This window comes from Cylas formicarius, unplaced genomic scaffold (assembly GCF_029955315.1).
Source record: "Cylas formicarius isolate icCylForm1 unplaced genomic scaffold, icCylForm1.1 PGA_scaffold_4__25_contigs__length_36172078, whole genome shotgun sequence".
Classification (NCBI taxonomy): domain Eukaryota; kingdom Metazoa; phylum Arthropoda; class Insecta; order Coleoptera; family Brentidae; genus Cylas; species Cylas formicarius.
Window position 1 is genome coordinate 14,641,931 of NW_026844334.1, and position 19,913 is coordinate 14,661,843.

At 37.1% G+C, this 19,913-nt stretch overlaps 5 protein-coding genes across 9 annotated transcripts; 2 read left to right on the forward strand and 3 right to left on the reverse strand.

The window, feature by feature from the left end:
• Positions 1-795: 795 nt before the first annotated feature.
• Positions 796-7,005, reverse strand: LOC132701545 (nuclear factor NF-kappa-B p110 subunit). 4 transcript variants are annotated; one of them, XM_060669573.1, is made up of 16 exons: positions 6,533-7,005; positions 5,071-5,238; positions 4,875-5,011; positions 4,647-4,813; positions 4,453-4,594; positions 4,022-4,160; positions 3,858-3,962; positions 3,690-3,801; positions 3,449-3,637; positions 2,794-3,090; positions 2,530-2,736; positions 2,053-2,369; positions 1,712-1,992; positions 1,586-1,654; positions 1,287-1,523; positions 796-1,229 (listed from the first exon to the last, which is right to left on the reverse strand). In XM_060669573.1, the coding sequence occupies exons 2-16, from the start codon at positions 5,234-5,236 to the stop codon at positions 1,125-1,127; spliced, it is 2,670 nt and encodes an 889-aa protein (XP_060525556.1). In that variant the 5' UTR covers positions 5,237-5,238; positions 6,533-7,005; the 3' UTR covers positions 796-1,124. The 4 variants fall into 4 exon arrangements, with proteins under 4 accessions (XP_060525556.1, XP_060525555.1, XP_060525554.1 ...); XM_060669572.1 differs by lacking the exon at positions 6,533-7,005 and adding an exon at positions 6,236-6,384; XM_060669571.1 differs by lacking the exon at positions 6,533-7,005 and adding an exon at positions 6,037-6,225.
• An 895-nt stretch (positions 7,006-7,900) lies between these two features.
• On the reverse strand, positions 7,901-13,287 carry LOC132701544 (mitogen-activated protein kinase kinase kinase kinase 4). Its single transcript, XM_060669570.1, has 2 exons — positions 13,101-13,287; positions 7,901-11,335 (listed from the first exon to the last, which is right to left on the reverse strand). The coding sequence occupies exon 2, from the start codon at positions 11,264-11,266 to the stop codon at positions 8,345-8,347; it is 2,922 nt and encodes a 973-aa protein (XP_060525553.1). The 5' UTR covers positions 11,267-11,335; positions 13,101-13,287; the 3' UTR covers positions 7,901-8,344.
• A 194-nt stretch (positions 13,288-13,481) lies between these two features.
• On the forward strand, positions 13,482-15,136 carry LOC132701547 (ATPase H(+)-transporting accessory protein 2). Its single transcript, XM_060669578.1, has 4 exons — positions 13,482-13,657; positions 13,712-14,076; positions 14,131-14,535; positions 14,590-15,136. Exons 1-4 carry the CDS (start codon positions 13,615-13,617, stop codon positions 14,776-14,778), a joined length of 1,002 nt encoding a protein of 333 aa, XP_060525561.1. The 5' UTR covers positions 13,482-13,614; the 3' UTR covers positions 14,779-15,136.
• Positions 15,137-15,166: 30 nt separating this feature from the next.
• LOC132701546 (cleavage stimulation factor subunit 2) lies at positions 15,167-17,407 on the reverse strand. Of its 2 annotated transcripts, XM_060669576.1 has the most exons (10): positions 17,268-17,407; positions 17,129-17,207; positions 16,757-17,072; positions 16,594-16,701; positions 16,318-16,507; positions 16,118-16,259; positions 16,011-16,052; positions 15,685-15,773; positions 15,489-15,634; positions 15,167-15,436 (listed from the first exon to the last, which is right to left on the reverse strand). In XM_060669576.1, exons 1-10 carry the CDS (start codon positions 17,317-17,319, stop codon positions 15,314-15,316), a joined length of 1,287 nt encoding a protein of 428 aa, XP_060525559.1. In that variant the 5' UTR covers positions 17,320-17,407; the 3' UTR covers positions 15,167-15,313. The 2 variants fall into 2 exon arrangements, with proteins under 2 accessions (XP_060525559.1, XP_060525560.1); XM_060669577.1 differs by lacking the exon at positions 16,011-16,052.
• Positions 17,408-17,742: 335 nt separating this feature from the next.
• On the forward strand, positions 17,743-19,361 carry LOC132700548 (protein ST7 homolog). Its single transcript, XM_060667937.1, has one exon. The coding sequence runs from the start codon at positions 17,842-17,844 to the stop codon at positions 19,351-19,353; it is 1,512 nt and encodes a 503-aa protein (XP_060523920.1). The 5' UTR covers positions 17,743-17,841; the 3' UTR covers positions 19,354-19,361.
• The last annotated feature ends 552 nt before the right edge of the window (positions 19,362-19,913 follow it).

The following is a 19,913-nucleotide window of genomic DNA, read 5'->3' on the forward strand; positions in this document are numbered from 1 at the left end:
TCACGTCAGAATTGACAGACGTCAAAATTCAAAGCGTGGGAAATATCTCCGAAAACATCCGATTGCTACCAAATTCGTGCGGTAAAATCCCGGAAATATTCGAAGTTGCTCGGATCCATGGGAAACGAAACTGACATGGTAAAGTGACCCTTCCCGCACTTAGCAAATAGTATATTATGCAACAAGTGCGGTAAACGGCACTAGACTCACGAGTTTAATAAACGAGTGAGTTAAAAAGTTTACCGAACGTGTTGCTTACTATACTTTTTCTACGATCGTTAGTTTTTGGTTACATTTTCGGAAAACGACACGAATACATTCACTGACATGACCGTCAGAATTGACAAACGTCAAAATTCAAAGCGTGGGAAATCTCCGAAAACATCCGATTGTTCCCAAATCCGTGCGGTAAAATTCCGGAAATGTCCGAAGTGGCTCGGATCCGTGGGAAAGGAAACTGACGTGGTAAAGTGACGCTTCCCGCACGCTAGATCGGTGAGTAATTAGGCATTTTACAGACAGGGGTAGAAAAAATCATTTCCTGATCAGGGTCTTACAAAATATTGGATTGCAATTTTTATTTTTGGTTAGTTTTTAATTTAGGCATATCTACTTTTTTATATATAATGCATTCTTCATTATTTTTACTTTTATTTAATGGTAACATTAATAGTGTAGTCGAAAATGATTAGTCGTGCGGGAGCGTAATGCGCAACTGGCTTAAAAGTTCTCTTATCAAAGATTTTAGAAGAAAACAGATGTAATAAACCTGGGGCTAATAAGTGAAACATCATAGCCAAAATATATAATATAATGCTAAAATTAAACATACAAATACAACAAAAATTATTCAAATGAATTTTTACATCACAGGTAGGGAACTACAAAATGGTTACAACTAAAAATGTCTTATTTTGTAAAAGTTGTAAAACGCAACGGAATATTCCAACATCTAGAATTGCGTAAGCTCTGAGACACACTATATAATAATTAACAAAATAAAAAGGTAATTAATAATTGTAAATTACTCGTTCTATTCACTCAATACACCTCAGTTTGTACATATACAAAGTAAAAACTATCAACCTACTCAACTTATCATTAATTTTTATTATAAAAATATCTTATTTTTTCTGATCAAGGGCCATTTGGTCCATGATCTGTACTGCTGTGTGTTCATCCAAATTTTCCAAAAAGTTCCTTATATCCAAAATGTTCGCGTTATCACACTGAAAATCAAGAATGAGATACTAAAATCAATTTTACTATTTAAAGCAAACACTCACTTCTATGGCGTAGACCAAAAGGTTTTTGCTTTTGCTTTGGTCGGCGGGCGTCACTCCGCTCTGTATCAGATGGGCGAGGTCCAAGAGATCTGCTAAATGTTCGTATTTCCGACTCTGGTCCAGTAATAATGCGACCGCATCCAAACATTGCGGCGTCAAATTAGTTACATTTTTGTATAAATCTGCGAGATCGTCGGGACACACAATATCCGGTTCTACCTTAATCTCAACTTCGTCCTGCAAATGACAAACAACGTTGGTGCCGACAAAACCTTGAAAGATCCTGTAAGAAACATTACCTCGTCCATATCTTCCTCAGAATCCTCTTCCACTTCCTGTTTCATGTCGATAATAAGTCCCTTCTCCATCTAAACATAAAAAAAATATCCCCTTAAAAGCTGCCAACCGCTACCGAAAAAACCTACCATAACCTTGGAAAAGAGCTCAACGATGTCCTTTGAGTCTTTGGCATTGGCGGCCATTAACGGGGAAACGTTTTGGAAGTCATCCTGCTCGTGAATGTTCAATTGTGGAAGCCCCAAGAGATACGCTAATGCGCTTATGTATTGGTTTTCGACCGCCACTCTCAAAGGAGTGAAACCGTTCTTGCCGTGTTTCCTATTAACGTTCGCGCCTTTTACGCAAAGCACCTTCAGTGCTACCAAATTTTTTTTCTCAATGGCGGTAAATATCGGTGCGTCACCGTCTAAATAATAACAAATAAGATGTGGCGAGTGAAAATGAAAATTTCAACGTTTCCGCTTACCGTAGTTGGGTTCTTCGAGCAGTTTGCTACAATGTTTTGTAGACAACAAAGTTTCCAGCGTTTTCGGGGAGGACATCGATTCGATCGCTAAATGAAGAGCTGTCCTGCCCGACCGGTCCGTTCGACATGGGTCAGCTTCGCAACGCATCAGGTACGTGACCAATTCATCGTTGCAGCAACCCACGGCTATATGGAGCGGCGTCAAAGATTCCGAGTTGGATACATTTACAAGCTCGAACTTTTTAAAGTAATAAATTAAACCGATGAAGAATTTCACTTCCTCTTTTTTATTTAGTCCGATGAATATGTGAAGAGCACTGAAAATGAGAGTGTACTTGTTAACTTGTTGAAATTAAAATCAGATGAAACTTAACAGAAGGATCACAATTTTTTAGAATGTAATTGAATAATAGAATTTTCCCTTAGCAATTTTACTTAATTGATTCTATTAAAAAATGCCGGCCCTAAACGACATACTTGGTTTTTCCGGCTTCGCTCAAATAATGCTGAAGCATATCCCCGCCTCTGACTTGAGCATCTTTGGTTTTAATGAAGCTTCTCAGTTCATTGTAGGTCCTGGTTGCCTGAGCCACTTCTTCAGCACTAACTTCTGCTTTGATTACCGTTGGCTCTTTGTGAATTTTCCGCGAATATGTCCTCATTTTGGAGACGGTTTTGGCGCCTCTATCAAAAAAACAACGATCTATATTTTGAAACACTTTCCTGGAAATGAGTTCCTACCTGGAAGATAAATCCAAACCTTTGTTGTCCAAGTGACAATCGTTTAGGCGCCCCGATATCTCCAACGGGCTGTCCCGGACGTTACTAATTAACTCTTCTCCATAAACCCCACCAAACATTGAAAAAAGGGTATTAAACTCGTCGGAATCGATGTCCTTCATTGCCATATTCATCTGCTCCTCATTCAATATCCCCCCCGCTGGGCAGTTACCCCAGCTATTGACTTCCTGAAAGGTATTGCCCGATCCAATGTTGCCCAGGTTTTGGATGGTGGCCGGTAATTCACCACTACTTAGACTAGAATAATAAGTTCAAAGCTTTATTTTTTAAATTTTTATAACTAGTACGAGTTAATAATTATTACAAATGGCAAAAAATATATGCTTTGTACTGGGGCATTTACAATGCTTAAGGCGCCCATGTTCTAAACCAGGAATGTTCTAAACAAATCTTTAAAAAATCTGAAAATTCTTATAACTTTGCGAACCTACTTGCAAAATAAATAACCAGCAAAAAATAGATATAATAGATATTTCTTTACTTTGATATTTAGAGTTATTTGAAAGCAATTTAAAAACCCAAGTTTCAAACTGCAAATTAATTGCAGATAAATAGAAGAGAGTACTTCGCCCTATTGCGCGGCAGTAAGAATTACCTTGAACTATTATAGCTGCTGGAGCTATACAGGCTTGATCGTGGCCTTTTGGCGCCTGGTTTAAACTCATAATTGGGCACATATGTAAACTCTTTCCATTCGCTTTTCGCATTATCCGAAGGCCTAACCAACTCCATGTAAACTCGCACGGGACTCTTTATGTTACGGTTTCTGTCATATTCTGGAGTTCTACAATAATCAATTAACCACAAGTTACGTCAAACTCTAAAATAATACATACTTAAACACTATGGCATACTGATGGTGTACGTCTAGTTCTGTAAATCTTCCCCATGCTTCCCACACCTCATTTTCCTCATCATCCAACTCGAAGAAACGAATCTTTATGTTTTCTGAAGTCAGAAAATGATAAGTTTATAGTACCTGAACAGGGACTGTTGAAGCTTACTTTTAGTGACACGTTCCACGAGAACGAAAATCTCCTTTCCTCCCTTGGCGGGACTTGTGCAATGGTCCATACGCACGATTTTTAAATCTCCCGTCAACGCACATTCTGTTAACAGCAACAAACATTCAACACATAAACACGCTTTGCTACAAAATAGTACTTACTCAGATTATTTATCCCGTGACTATAGAGAGGTTCGCAAATCGGACTCCAAATATCATTTTTAACGATAAAAGCATCAAACCTTAATGTAGCCCTATTCAAGTTAATAGCTTTACTTTCTGTTTCTGCGAGAGTTTTAATCTGAAAAAACATGAACCAATAACGTTTTTTGAATGAATTTTTCTTGGGGTAGTCAATGAATGTATGTTAAAAGATTTGGAATTTTGGACAATGCAATGTTGCCAGTGGTTTCGGGTATATAAGGGAATGTGCAAAAACATTTTTTATTTTTTATCATTTATTATAGTTCCACGTCGGTTTGAAAAATTTACTGCTCTAGGCACTCAAAGTGAAACACTCTAACTATAAATCTTAATCCTCATGGAATCCGGAATTTGAACTATGTAAACAAAAGTCAAGGCTATATTTTTACCTCTAATATTTCCTTGTTAGTTAATTCCCTGCATTTACCTTCCATTCGGGCAATTAATTCCCTTTTCAATAAAGAATTCTTTCGAAATAATTCTGAAATTATATTTTTCCGTGCTGTATGGATAATACCCATGCTATGGAACCTGAGAAACAAAGAAAATTAATTTAAAACAGAATTTTTATGCTGTTACTTACGTAGCCACATAACCTTCCTCAGGGCCTACTGTTAAATTATGCGGATCATCATATTCTTCCCGTCCTCTTTTCATTATAAGCCTGTGCGGATGTGGTTTAAAATCTTCATGTATATTATGTTGATAGATTGAGCAACGAATGACTGCTTTTTCTGTACAATTTACTAACTAAAATTATAAATGAAGTAACACAACAGATATAAAAATGAAAACAACAAGAATTTATTACTTCCACTGTCGGGTATGTTTGCTTTCTGGATTTGTCTGAATTCATACCACATAAACTACCATGTGTACCAGCCATCTCGGACCGATATCTAAACCGAAATTTGTTTGTGGGCTGCTCTATAAATTTTAAAAATGGCTCTAAAATATGACAAAAATCAGACCCAATAAAGATTGTTAAGTTGATTCAACAAAGTTACTTTTGTCATGACTTGATCCATATAGATGCATGTTATCTAACACTATTTCTGCTTTAAGTGGAAAAAGATCAGGACCTGAAAAGTTATTTGATCCAGGAGATGCTACAAAATATACTGGCTGTGGTGAATCTCCACTGCTCGAGGGAGGTGTTGGATAAGCACTCATATCTACAAAATAGAAATTGATCTTTTTAACTAAGAGTATTGGTTTCATCAGACATTATTGACAAAATATAAAGTAATCAATTTTCAACAAACAAAGATAAAGCGTTTCAGTATTCTGCAATATTTTTAAAAATATTTGAACCGCCCTGTAGGTTTGTTCGGTAAATTAAAATACAAATGTTAACATAACATATTTAGTTAAGTCAGATTTGCGAGTGGGTTAATTTTCCTGTTTGTTTTAAATATGTGTGTTGAGGACACACATGAAATATATAATAGATGTTTTCATTTTATAAGTTTTCCAAAGATGTACACAAAAGTCACATCAATACAATTCCTGGTTCTCTTCAATAAATATGATCTTATATATCCTTGAAAATTGAGAAACCTCTCATAAGTCCAACTCGTTCTCCTTTGTTATGCATGTAATAAAATTGAACACAATATTGAAAACATATTAAGATTAAAAAACATATTTTTGCAAATATTGGTGAAGTGTATGATTTTAAATTCATTATTGAAATTCCATTTTTAATTATTTAAAAAAATCAGATTTAAGATCAAATGTGGCAACCCTGTAGAATAGGCGCCATTAGCTGCAGACAGCAGACAAAAAAAGTTATTGGAGAGGAAAAATACGAAACTACGTTTTTCTGTCGCAAAAACTAGCCTATACCAAATAACCAAAACATAAATAGATACCATACGCGTTGATTCAATATAACTTTATCACATACTTAATTTGCTTTTGTCCACTTGCTATTTTGTATTTAGTACAAAATTTTATCTTGTGCTACTTACTGGACATTGTGCTTTGCACTGGACTTAAAGGGGTCACGTTTAAATTAACTTCACCTAATAACATTGTAAACAAATTTATGAAAACCAAACCAACAACGCAAAACCAACTTGTTTAAAGAAGCCAATCTATCCTCGGCTAGAGAATGAAAGGCAGTAAAAACAATTAACTCAAACTTCAAAATGAGACTGAGATACACACCTTTATCATTATCGGTGATTCACAAAATACACGAAACAAATTGGTTCTTCCCCTTGGATTAACATATATGGATTGGATGAAGGGAAGCGAAGAGTAAGGGGGTCGACGTGAAAATCCCCGTTCATAGATTAGGATTGTCAAGGTCTCACTGGATATGTATGTACTGCGCAACTATTTACAAAAATTTAAAGCTGACAGTTTATTACGCCCATTGCATAACGATATGTACATCACATTGCAAGTTCCTTCTTTTTTAAGGTCCCCGTTTTCAAGCAATTTTATGTTACAAGAACTTACCGACAAAAAGCAACGTCTAATTTGGATTGACTATCATCTGATAAGATCGCTTCTAAGATAATAATTTGGGATTGGTATTTTTCCTATGGTGAATAGTAAATTTTACAGGTATAATGAGGTTGGGAATATTTTAAACGGCTTAAATATTAGAATTTAACTAATGGGTCGATTGATATTATTAAGATTTGATAAGTTAATTGGGCCATTGACCGTAGGTATTGTGGCTTGCCACAAAAGGAAGAATTTTCCTTTTTTATTATTGCTACTTTTCGTTAATTCCATTTATGCATTAGATTATTAGATAATATTGTGGTTTCTAATAAGGCAAACATTGAGCCTATCGCGCGACTAAGATATTTTGGTATAGATGGGATTGATCTTCCACACTAAATTTCGCTAACGTGCATTTTGCGCCATTTTCTTTCACAACGATCTCCACACACTGCACTGACACTGACTGCTGTAAAAATGCTACATCTAATATGAAACTGTAGAATTGACGAACTGTCAGCAACCATGTTCGTTGTTGAACGCCGCTTGATCTTATCCCAATACATTTTTTCATCATCGTTTCAAAAATTCCTCATCAGCCTACATCATTATGCAGTATACAGGGTGTTTTCCAATTAAATGTAAATAGTTAAGGGGCGATTTTTGGGTCAATATAAAAAAGAAAACTTTATATGAACATGTGCCATAAACTTACTTTTGGATACAGGGTGGAAAAGTTTCCAAAAATAAAATACATTTTTTTAATATCTGTAATACTAGATATTTTAATGAAATCGGCACACATGTGCTATGTATCAAGAGGCATTGTTCAGCGTACCACAATTTTTTTTTAATTTACCAGTGGTGGGTGTATGGAATTTCACATGTCTATTTTGGAATTTCTTTTTTTCAATCCAATGTACGGTTTTCACTTTAAAAAAATAAGAACCTCTTCTCCGCATCGTCGAAACAATGTTAATGTGACCGTATGCAGAGCAATTGGTTTTTCTCTTTGAGCGAAGACTGTGCGGCGGACTGAAAAAAAACGATAAACCTACTCAGAAATGAATACAAATGTCATTTTTTTAAAGGAAATCTGTGCCGCGCCATTGACTGTCTATGAACAAAGAATATTTTGTTTAAATAGGTAGCATTAGTCAAATCGAGAACTTTTTTTCAAAAATTAAATATCTATCTAAAACAAAATATCTATGTCTCTTTTTCTAAGTGATCTTTTTCGTAATAATTGATAGGAATGTCGTTTGCAAAACAACGATGTAAAAATGTTAATCTGTTTACCTATATAGTGTCATGACAAGAAATAAAACAACAAAATTGGTTATCTATATTCCTATAATATATCTCTTATATTTTTTCTAATAAAATTACAAAATTGCCCCTAACTACTACAAATATATGAAAATATTACATATTTACCTAAAACATGCCATACAAAAACCAATAAATTTTTCATCATTGCATCTATGGATATAAATAAAAAACATTGAACAAAATGGGTATCCGCCATTATTCGCTATATAATTAGGTTATAAGAGTGTATGTGATATTATTAAGTAAGTAAAATGCGATAACTCAAATCTTATAAAATCAATATTATGTACACATAAATTTTTTGACCAACATCCAGAAACAAGCGTGTCTGTGATTTCCTCGGTAGTAGCACCAACACTTTTTTTTTTACTTTTTTCTGTTCACGAAAATTTTGGAAACAAATAGCGTATCTACAAGTCCCGCGTTTAATCGAGCTAACTTTAACCATATACAGCGATTTATTTATTTATTTTTTTTGTTCATATTAACCTACCAATTCGCCATTCCCGGTTTGTTCAGTGTCATAAAATAAATCTGGCATGAGGAACCACTTTTGGCACTAGAAAAGAAAACCTTGTCGTTTCTTTCGCAAAGAAATTTGAGCCGCTGCGCTTTCTTGTGCATGAACACGCCGTCCAGATGACCGGACTCTACCGATCTTATCTCTATAGCTTTATTGCCCCACCCCATGATTTGTCCCGTGCCTATATAGGCGACGGAAGTTGGCATTTCGCCCCACTGCAGTAGCATATTTTTCGACACCCTTCCGTAGGTGTTCACATATACGCCTTCATTGTCGTAACAAAGCAATAACTGCATACCGTTGCTGTTCGGTAAGGTGACTATACAGTGCGGAGTTATTCCGTTTTGAGTGTGTTTTGGTAAATAAATATCGTATACGCTAGCCGAATCCAAATCGACCGCGTGGAAACCGTCGGAACTTCCGTATATCACTTTTAATCTGGTTCCTTCCTCCACTGTCAAGTCGACCAGGATAGGTTTATAAGTTAAATCGCAGAACGATTTAAACGCCATGAATTTGTGGTACGGTTTCGGTGCCCACGCGTATATTTCTATGCTATCCCTAAGGGCGATGACTAAAAATTTTATACGCTCGTACTTGACAATTTTAAAGTGAACGGCACCTTGAAGATCTCCGACGTTAATCCAGCCGTTACGGCGCTCGACCTGATCGCTAACCCCGTCGGTTCTTAAAATTTTACTCTTCAGCCAGCTCAGGTAATAAACCCGGACACGATTCTTCTTGCCGGATATCGTGACGAGGATGTTTTGACCTTCGAGCACTTCCATTTGCTGAAATTTGCGTCGCGATATCAACTGATACACCTTGCCCTGACCGCTACGGTCGAGCAACATCAACCCGTGCTCCGTCCCGATTAGAAGATTCACTCCCCACAGTGCCGCGCATAATATTTCGCTGTTGAATCGTTTCTTGTATTTCCTTATTTCGGGAGTGTCCGACGAGATATCATGCGAAGTGGGCGTGACGTTCACGTTGACGTGAGATTCTCTTCGCGACGGCTGCGAATTGACTCCGAATCCGAACGCCAAGAACGAACGCTGCTTTTGTTGCAAAGCCAATGCGTTCGCGTGCAAGAACGGCGACTGATCCGAGTTGTATTCGTCGTTATGGGACTTGTCCCGGTCCCGGGACGAGGGAGCGTTTGGACTGCCACTAGTTTGACTCAATAAGTCAGGCAATACGCTGCTTTGCCTCGAATTGTCGTTATTTCTGCCGTTCTTTCTTCGCACCAAGGTGTAGTCGGTTTGTAGGTCGTCATCGTCGGGTGTTGGAGGCAGGGGACGGTTCGGAGCACCACCGGAATTGTTCGTGGCCGCCGGACTCGAAACGCTCGAGCTACTACTCTCAGGGACCGTGCCCAAACCTCCCAATGGTTTAGGCGGATCGCTTGCCAATAAAGTACCGTCGTTACGAGCTCCTCTTCCGATCTCTTCTGGTTCCGAGTCGCTCTCGCTATCGTCGAGTGTATCTACCGAATGATCCGCCCCAACCGACGACTGAGTTATAATTTGCAGTCCGTTATTATTAGAAGCCGACTGTCCGTGGGAACTCATTCTATTGTTGTATCCTTCGTTTTTCGGTTTCTCCTCTTCCGGCTTGCTCTGTTGCTGCTGCACACCCAGTTCGTTTAGGTGAGCAGCCAACGCGTCCAGTTCCATCGGCTTGAAGTTATGCTGCGACTGGGAGTTTCTGTGCGGTATCGGTTGAATCCTGGGCGGCACGCTGGTATCGGGCGGAGGCGGCAATGGCCTCGACGGCGGCTCGATAGCCGCGCGACCTTCCTGTATCTGCTGAAAATTTCTTCTCAAAGTATCGCCCTCGGGAGCCTGAACGATGCTGCTGGGCTCGCCGGCCATTTGGGACTCCTCGTCTTCGTTCTCGGAGCCCGAATATCTATAGTCTTCGCGTTCCTTTTCTTGCTTCCTCTTCTTGCATCTGTCTATGTGATCCTTCAGCTGTATTCTTACCTGGCGTTCGGTCGGTTGATCGCGGATAAACGTGTGTTTCAACAATTGCTCCGTGTACGGCCTCTCGTGATAATCCTTGACTAGTACGGTTTCGATAAATCCGTGAAACTTTTTGTTCCACTTTTTGCTCTTGAGCCGCGGCGGCGGGTTACGGGGAATAAGGAACAAAGCCCTCATGGGATGAAACTCGCACAGAGGCGGCTGGGATTCCGCCATTTCGAGTGCCGTAATGCCCAACGACCAGAGGTCGCTGCGATTGTCGTACGTGGCTTCCGAGTTCTCGTCGCAGGCGATTACTTCGGGGGCCATCCAATAGGGCGTGCCGATAAACGTGTTCCTTCGTCCGATTGTTCTGTCCAGTTGCGCGGATACACCAAAGTCGACCAATTTGACTTCCGCGTTGTCCGTGAGTAAGACATTTTGTCCTTTAATATCCCGGTGAATCACTTTGTTTGAATGCAAATACGACAACCCCCGCAGTATTTCACGGCAGATGTAGGCGATCCATTCTTCCTTCAATGATTGCCCTTTGGTAGATTTTACCAGGTCCGTGACGGAACCGGCGCCGCAATACTCCATCACCAACCACAGCTGATCGTCTTTTCCGGGCGACGATTTCTTGATGAACGCCCCATAATAAGTGGCTATGTTACGGTGATTGGAAAATTTCTTTAAAACGTTTATCTCTAGTTTGATTTCCTCCTCCTCATCTTCGGTCACGTCCATGACTTTGATGGCGGCCAACTGACCCGTTTTAGTGTGACGACCCTTGTATACTTGCCCGTAGGTTCCGTTGCCGACGACTTCTATAAGTTCGAAAATACCGGCGGGATCTTTGAGGGCTGTGAGGTCGATGTCGTCCAACGAGCAGTTCACCGAAGGGGGCATTTGGTGTGCCATGTTTAGTTATTTTGCGTTAAACACTCGATATCTTCGATTAGCACGTTGATTGATGCATTGGTCTTTAATCTGAAATTAAAATAATTATTCCGAACATGGGAGATCATATACTGGGAATATCGGCTATTATGCCAAGACTTCAATCCGTAGTACTCTTACAATTCTTATAAAGTTGAATAAAACGGGTCAACAATTGCTTAATTTTCGAAATAAAAGTGTTACACTTTTAGAGAATGGTCAATTTTTACTTGAGTTGGTGACGCTAAATTCAGACTACACAACAATACTTATAATTTTAAGGGCTACAATCTTCCAAACTTTACTTAATAAAACGAATGGCAGAAATGTCTATTAACTATGTACCATCAGACGTAGTGTTTTCAATATTAGAGATTCATGATTTGAAGTTTTTAGAGACTTCTGACGTTTGCGCATTACTCTCATTTACTCTCCTCCAAAGAGTATAAGATAGAGGGGAAGGTCGCGTATACTATTACGAATGTCAGCTAATATTTGTGTCCAAGTACTAAAGTACTGTCATGGCGGTTTAAAGTAATGCGTCACACTGAAAATACTACAGTAGCTTGTAGCGGATAACAGCAGTTTATTGATATTTTAATAAAAAAAAAATTAAAACTATTTTCCAACCAAAAGAGACCGCACAAGTCATTCATAAAATTCCCTTTGTTGTGTAGACAATATAGGAACTTTGACAAGGAACGAGTGAGGTGAGGAGTGTTGCCTATAAATGAAAGGTTGCTATGGTAACCAGGTAAAGCACTAGTGTAACAATATTAAAATTTTCGTAATTACATTATAAATAGTTAAATAGTGAAATTAAACAAGCGTTCTTTGGAAATCCACAATAGAGAACCGTTAAATTCTTTGCAAGTGTTGCACTGTTAAACAAAAAAAATGGAGATCTAAACAATGATGTTAATGGTTCCTAATAGTATATTATGTAACAAATTTGGTAAACCACATTTGTCACGAGTTTTGGTTTGCCAGGAACGGAGCAGAGCGGAGCGAGTGCTTAATAGACGTGTACCCCGATTGAACAGAAATTTATATAATAGCAATAGAAAACTTTATCCCGGAATGGTAAACATTGAGCGGATAGCAAATTTTAAATAAATTTGGAATAATAATAATGTACTTTTAATTATTAGGCAGCGGCACACAAATAACCCAGTCAGCCGCGCGAGCTAACCAGGGGTTTACAGATTTATACCATACATGCATTACACATATTAGTTATGTGGACAACAGCTAACAGTTCTCTTTTGAAGTAACAAATTTTAATACGGTTTTAATTGTTTGTTAATGGTGTACTAATTATACATACATATATGGGTATGTCGAAATTCACAGAAACTATAGAATTATTTGGATGCCTTTTAAAACACAAAACAATGATCCTGAGAAGTAACCCACAATTGTTTGAAATGCGAAAAGTATGGATTTAGCCAATCATGATTCCTAGAAGATTAATTAGAAACACAGTAATTGCATTAATTGTTTATTAAGAAAAACGACCATTTTGTAAAACGGAGTATATGGGACATTATTAATAATTCAAAAAGTGCACAAATTATACATACAGCAGTTTTTATGATCATTTTTTTTTGTTAGGCAACTTGTTTTTATCTAAACATATCGGAATGCAATTCGAAATGGCTTCATGAGCGATATTTTAGCTCACACACAACTAATCGGCCGCTTAAAAGTCATTACTGATGTTCCATATAATTTCCGCGTATAGCCACATCCCAAATACTCCATTTTAACCTTACTGAAAAGGCATTTTTAGGCCAACATCGGCTGTTATCCGTACCCGTTATCTCGATGGAATGAATCGCTACCGAAATATGTGAATAAATCGACCACTCTGTCACTTATAACACCGAAATTTTACGATTTACAAGAAATATCGAAGATATCTTATTATCATACATAGTTCAATGAACATTTATTTTCTTCGTTCGCGATTTGACAGTAAACTGTTGACAATTGTCACTAGTTCACGATCATTGCGGTGAGTGGTGGAGATTTTTATTTTTATTTGTTGGCACTCTGTCACTCTGCTATGGTAAAAGAAATTCAATGAAATAATTGTTGGCAATTGTTTTGTTAATGTTTATGATATTACATATAGTGTCCAATATTACATTTCATGATTAAAGGATACAATAGAATTTTGATCATAGAAAAAAGAATTGAGACTTTGGCCAACCAATGGTAAAGAATTGTGACATAAATCACGTGAACTTCTTCAATGTCAATTGTCAGGGGGTATCATATGATTTGGTAAGGGTTTGGTCGATATTTGAAAGAGCAAGTTATAAAATATGTTTAAAATAATTCTACTGGTAATTTCTCTAGTTACCTTAGGTAAGATATAAGATTTTCAGAGAAGCTTCGGCAAATTTATAAGAATTTTTTTAGCCTATGGTGCTGGAGAATTTTCAGTGTTGCACCATCCCCCTAGTCTAGTATTTAGAGGCCACGACCCTATTAAGCAAAGCACTTTGGCAGAAGTGTTTTCGGCCGCTTTAGGGTTTTCAGCAGAACACTTTTCACACTGGCAGGGCTTCTATATTGACAATCCTTTTGATATCCCTGAAGCTGTAGTAACTGTTGTAGTAGATGGTGTTAGAGATATTGATCAAATCAAAGGTCACCATTTCCCTCTAACAACCAATGAAGATGAGAGTCATATTTATAACACTCTGACCAGGAGAATTGAGGAGAGATATCCAAATGAAAATTTAAATTTGGTCAGAATTGAACTTGAAAATGGTTTGGATGATGTAAGTAATATTTTGCAATTTGAAATTGAAAAGTGAGTTATCTTGTTTTTTAAGGTAAGGAAATATGATGCCTTTAGAACCATAAAGAGTGAAAATCCAAGACACATAAGTTACAAGCACTTAAAACTTGATGTGGAAGAAGACCGTGAATTTTTAAGAGATGTTGCTCTGTTGAATGAAATATCACTTAAAGTTGAAGCTGGTGCTGTTAAAGAAGATTTCATTCCTGATATATATTGGTTCCGTCTAACATCTCTTCATGCTTTGTCAGATCTTCATGGGCCAAACTCTACAGAAACGAAGGAAGCAAAACAATTGCTGCAGGAAGCTATTAACCGTCTTTCTGATGCATTTGTAAAGGCTTATGGTAACAGAGTCCTCGCCAATATTATTACTAGTGATGCCAGTCACACTAGGATGAGAAGAAATATTTTGGCCACTGCTGATGACACTAGTGACGTAAGTTAATATTTAATGTAAGGATATGTTGAAACTATTATTTTGTTTTTTCAGAAAATTAAATATAATTTGGCTTCCTACTACAATAAAGACTTTCCTGTAATATTTAATATCATTCTCTGGTTCAGTGTGGTGCTGTTTTTTGCTATTCTGGCCATTTGCCTTGTTACTGCTAACATGGATCCTGGCAGGGACTCTGTTATTTACAGAATGACCAGCACTAGGATGAAGAAAGACAATTAGACCTAACAAATAATTTCAACAAAATCCCATGGTCGTTAACCTAACTTGCTCTTTCTGAGTGTTCATCTTATGCGCAATTAGTGTAAATATTTAGTTTCAAAATAGTCTCTTGTTAAACGATTGAGAACATTTAGGTAAAAAGTTATATTAGAATGTGTTTACCACCATTCCTTTAGCTTTTAAGTACAAAAGTATTATCTTAGACTTTCAACTGCATTATATAGAATAGGTCTCCAACCAAACTAAAAATGAAAGTTTTTTAAATCAACATCTGGTAATGTTTAGTTTGTACATAATTAGTTTTAGGATTGCAATGAATGTAGAAACTTTGATGTTAATAAAATGGATTAGAATGTTATTTTTAAATTTAAAATTGTTATTTATCCACAGTAATCAAGGGAACATTGAAAGTTTTCTTTTCATTTTAGAAGTGAATTTGGGCTATTGTAGGGGAAGGTAAAATAAGCAATTTTAATTTTTACTATTTTTTTTTTAATGGACTCTTATATAAAAAAAAATCATTTAAACTGAAAATTTAACGTCCTTGAGCGCTCTTTGCAATTTGTTCTTTAAGTACCAAAATACTATTCCTCTGCTCAGGTGGCAACATTGCAATCTGCTCATCAGAAAGCTGAAGGACTTGCATAATAAGCGCGGCCTAAAAAAACAGTAAAAGGATGAAGTTTTGTTTTTTAAAAAAAATTACATACTTTTTCTTGGTCTGTCGCTCCAGGAGGCATAGCTCCAGCTGCAGCCGGCATAGATGGTCTTGGAGGAGTAGGTCCTGCCACTGGCGGGGCTACGGGCGCAGCATTAACTGGTCTTATAGACTGTTGAGGACCTTGAACTGGCGTTGCTAGAAATGATATTTCTTGTTATTTAGAATAAAAGAATAATTTAACTTACGAATGGGCTTTTGTCTTGGATCAGCACGAGTGGCTTGTCTGGGATCTGTTGGGAACACTGTTGGGGTCATTCTGGGATCCCTTTGGAAGCTGATGAAAAGCATCATTTATAGAATCAAGAAGTTATATACTGTTGATATGTTTTTATGAAATCTTAATAAAATAAAAATCTGATTGGTTCCATCATAGTACTTTACTTGTAACTTTCCAAACCACTTCTTTTGGTATTTTTGGTGCTTTTAGAAATGAAAATCACAAGGAACGCCAAGTAAATAATATGACCAAGCCTTAAATTAAATGGGGAATAGAACCAACAATTGAGATTACCTGTCCGTTTTAATATCCTGTAGTTTAGGAATTGCTGCAAGACTGAGATAAAAGTTGTTTTTTTTTACACAAAAAATTTCTATCTTCTAACAATGAATAGTACTTACTTCTCGCTTACAGCTGGTGGTACCGGATTTGGTAGCTGAGCTGTTTGTGGTGGCAATTGTCTCATATCTTGGTCAGCCATTCTGTTCATCCTAACGTCAGTTGTTGCCCGAGGATCAATGGATCTTAGATCCACATCTTGACCTATTCAGTAAAGCATATTTTTTTTGTTGCCTAATTTAATAAGTAGCTGTTTTAGTACCTGTGAAAACAGGAGCGTTATGAGCATTTGGATGCATGATAGGCGCGGGTACAGGTTGAAACTCTTGCCTAGGTGGAGCAACAGGAACTGGAGCTTGTTGAAATTGGCTATTGATGGGTACTTGTATTGGGACATTTTTATCACCTGGCATCAATGTTGCTGGCACTTGATTCACAGGATGTAACAAAGACTTGAAAAAAAATATGGTTGATTATTTTGGTTAATATAAGAGAGTAATGGTATAAACAAATATGTAGAACACAACGATCAACCTACTGCTGCCGTGTGTGGATCAATAATCTTCATAACTACTTGAGCCTGAAGCAACGCATAAGCCAGCTGGGGATTCTGTAGCAACATTTGGCGAGCTTCAGTTGGATTATTCTTAAACATCATTATAAAATTATTAAGCAATTGAACAAAAGCAACATAAATAAACCTGAATTGTGGCTTTCATTTGCTTCATCAATTCAAACATTTGTTCAGGAGGGAGAGAAGCTACAGCTTTGCTGATGGCTTCTGGAGCTTTCTCTGCTTGAATGGGTTCTCCGTAAGGATTTTCTACTGGAGGTTGATTTAAAAGATTTTGCATTTCCATTCTTGATTTCTCAGTACAAGCATTATCCACTCTTAAGTTTCGTCCGCCGATTTCATAACCATTTAGATTCCTCATGGCGCTCAGCGCAGTTTCTTGGTCTCTGTATTCACAAAAGCCATAGCCTTTTGGTTTGCCCGTCTCTCGGTCAAACACGAGCCTGCAATTATATAGCTGCAACTACTGGCTAAAAGAAACAAGAATGAATTTACTCACTTGAAAGATAAAACTTGACCCACTTCCCCAAATATGTCTTTGAGTTTCTCTTCTGTTGCTTCATAGGGAATATTTCCCACTAAAATAGCAAACAAAGGTCTGATGGATCCCAAAAAATGTTTTTACCTCGAAAACTTACCAAACACCGAACGCATGGATTTATCCATGATATTGGCTTCTAGATTGTCCATTTTTATTCAATTGTTTTGTTTATTTGAAAATAAATTTGCTTTCAAAATTACCAAACCTTAGTAAGCTTTGCCGCAGACTTTTCTTCTTTACTTCTATTGGTCTAGTTATCACGATACAAGGGCTCTTCTTCTTTGAATTTCCATCCACATCCAAATATTCTCGACTCACACGGAAGTCCAATTTAATTGGTTAATCTCAAAAACAGCTAATTATTTGTTCTGCCTATACAAATAACTGCTTGCACAAGACTCTCGTAAGTTAATATCTGATGTAACTAGTTTTTGAATAAAAGCACAAGCGGGTTAAGTTAAATCTTCTTAAACAATATAAAAACGAATTAGCAAATATGATATTCCGGTTTTCAGGCACAGAATATATCGATGGCGATTTCAGTATTCAGTGATAAAAACAATTGGCGACAATTGCCAGTGCTCCGTGAAATAAACTAACCCATATGCGTCAAAAACAAAAATAATCGGAGCGTTTCAGAACGGGGTAGTTTGCAGTTTATTTATAAAATAATGTGGGATTCTTCGATGTTCTTGAGTACCTTAACGCCAAAATTTTACGTGGCGCTTACTGGGACTTCGTCGTTGATCTCCGGTCTGATACTTATATTTGAGTGGTGGTATTTCAGAAAGTATGGTACCTCTTTTATCGAACAAGTGTCTATAAATCACATAAGCCCGTGGATAAGCGGTGACTATAGAGACGATAATGGGAATAACCAGCAACCAGTACAACCTCCAATTCCTGAATGTAAAGTATGGAGGAACCCTCTTAATCTCTATCGTGGTGCTGAATATCAGAGGTTCTATTGGGCGACAAACAAAGAACCTCTGACATATTATGATATGAATTTGTCTGCCCAAGATCATCAAACTTTTTTTACATGCGAAGCAGATATCGGGAAAGCAGAGTATGAAATAATGCAGACGGCATGGAGAGAAAGGAATCCACAAATAAGGCTCAAAGCAGCACATAGTGCTGTAGAGAAAAATCCCGAATGTGCCACAGCTTATATATTATTGGCAGAAGAGGAAGCAACAACCATAACTGAAGCAGAAAAAATTTTCAAACAAGCATTGAAAGTTGCTGAATTGAATTACAAGAGATCTCAAACTTTACAGCATCAAGGGGCTATGATGGAGGCACAACACCGTAGGGATACCAATGTTCTCATTTATATAAAAAGACGGTTAGCAATGTGTGCCCGAAAATTAGGAAAATTGAAGGAGGCTGTCAAAATGTTTAGAGATTTAACTAAGGAGGTGCCCCCAATCATGAATGTATTAAATATTCATGAGAATCTCATTGAAGCACTGCTTGAAATGCAAGCTTATGCTGATGTGCAAGCAGTTCTAGCTAAGTATGATGACATATCACTCCCTAAGTCTGCTACCATATGCTATACTGCCGCTCTACTAAAAGCAAGAACAGTTGCTGATAAGTTTTCCCCAGATATAGCTAGCAAACGAGGTCTGAATAGCGCGGAATTAGCGGCAGTAGAAGCAATTCATAGAGCTGTGGAGTTCAATCCTCATGTTCCTAAATATTTATTAGAAATGAAACCTTTAATTTTGCCTCCAGAACATGTTTTAAAGAGAGGTGATTCTGAAGCATTGGCTTACACATTCTTCCATTTGGCACATTGGAAAGCTGTAGATGGGGCTCTGAATTTACTACATTGCACATGGGAAGGTACCTTTAGAATGTTACCCTATCCCTTGGAAAGAGGCCATTTGTTTTACCCTTACCCAACATGCACAGAATGTGCTGATAGGGAACTGTTACCCCCATTTCATGAGGTTTCTGTCTACCCTAAAAAAGAATTGCCATTTTTTATAATTTTCACTGCAGGTTTGTGTTCATTCACTGCTTTGTTAGCTCTCTTGACCCATCAGTATCCAGACGTGATGGGTATTCTTGCCAAGTCAGTTGTAAATTGGATATCTTTGCCTATTTATTACGTATACGAAAAAATTGAAAGCGTCATGCCCTCGAATCTTTTGCAGCAGTTAATTCGGATTTGAAAGTTAATGTGGTTTGTACTTTTAAATGTGTTAGAGTACTTACGACTTGCAACTGTTGACTGTGAGTAACCATGTAGTAATTATTTGTGTCTCTTAACTGTGTGTTATGTGGTTGTTTTCCATAAAGTGATATTTTACATTTGAAAATCTTTACGAAAATTAAATTGACACTTCACATGCAATTGCGGTTTTTTTTTCACAATGAAAGTACGCAAGGACATTTATTTCCCACTGATTCTCTTAAGTAAAGATAATGTTGTATGATGTTTGCAGTTTGTCACCTTTGTCACTTATTTAAGGTTTGATTTGAATTTGTAGCAAATTCTAAAAAACCTCCAAGCATATAAAGAAAAATATTAAATGACTTTTTTATTCTGCGCTTCCATTTAAAATCAAAACTTTAAAACAAACACATAAAAAACAGTGAAATTAAGACATTGCTTTCAAGTAAAGTTTTTTTATGGATAAAATTTTTTATTACGTTATAATACATCCTTTTTATTTTTGCTTTTATTATTTTATGACCTATGACATTATTCCTGTAGGCGCACATAAAGATT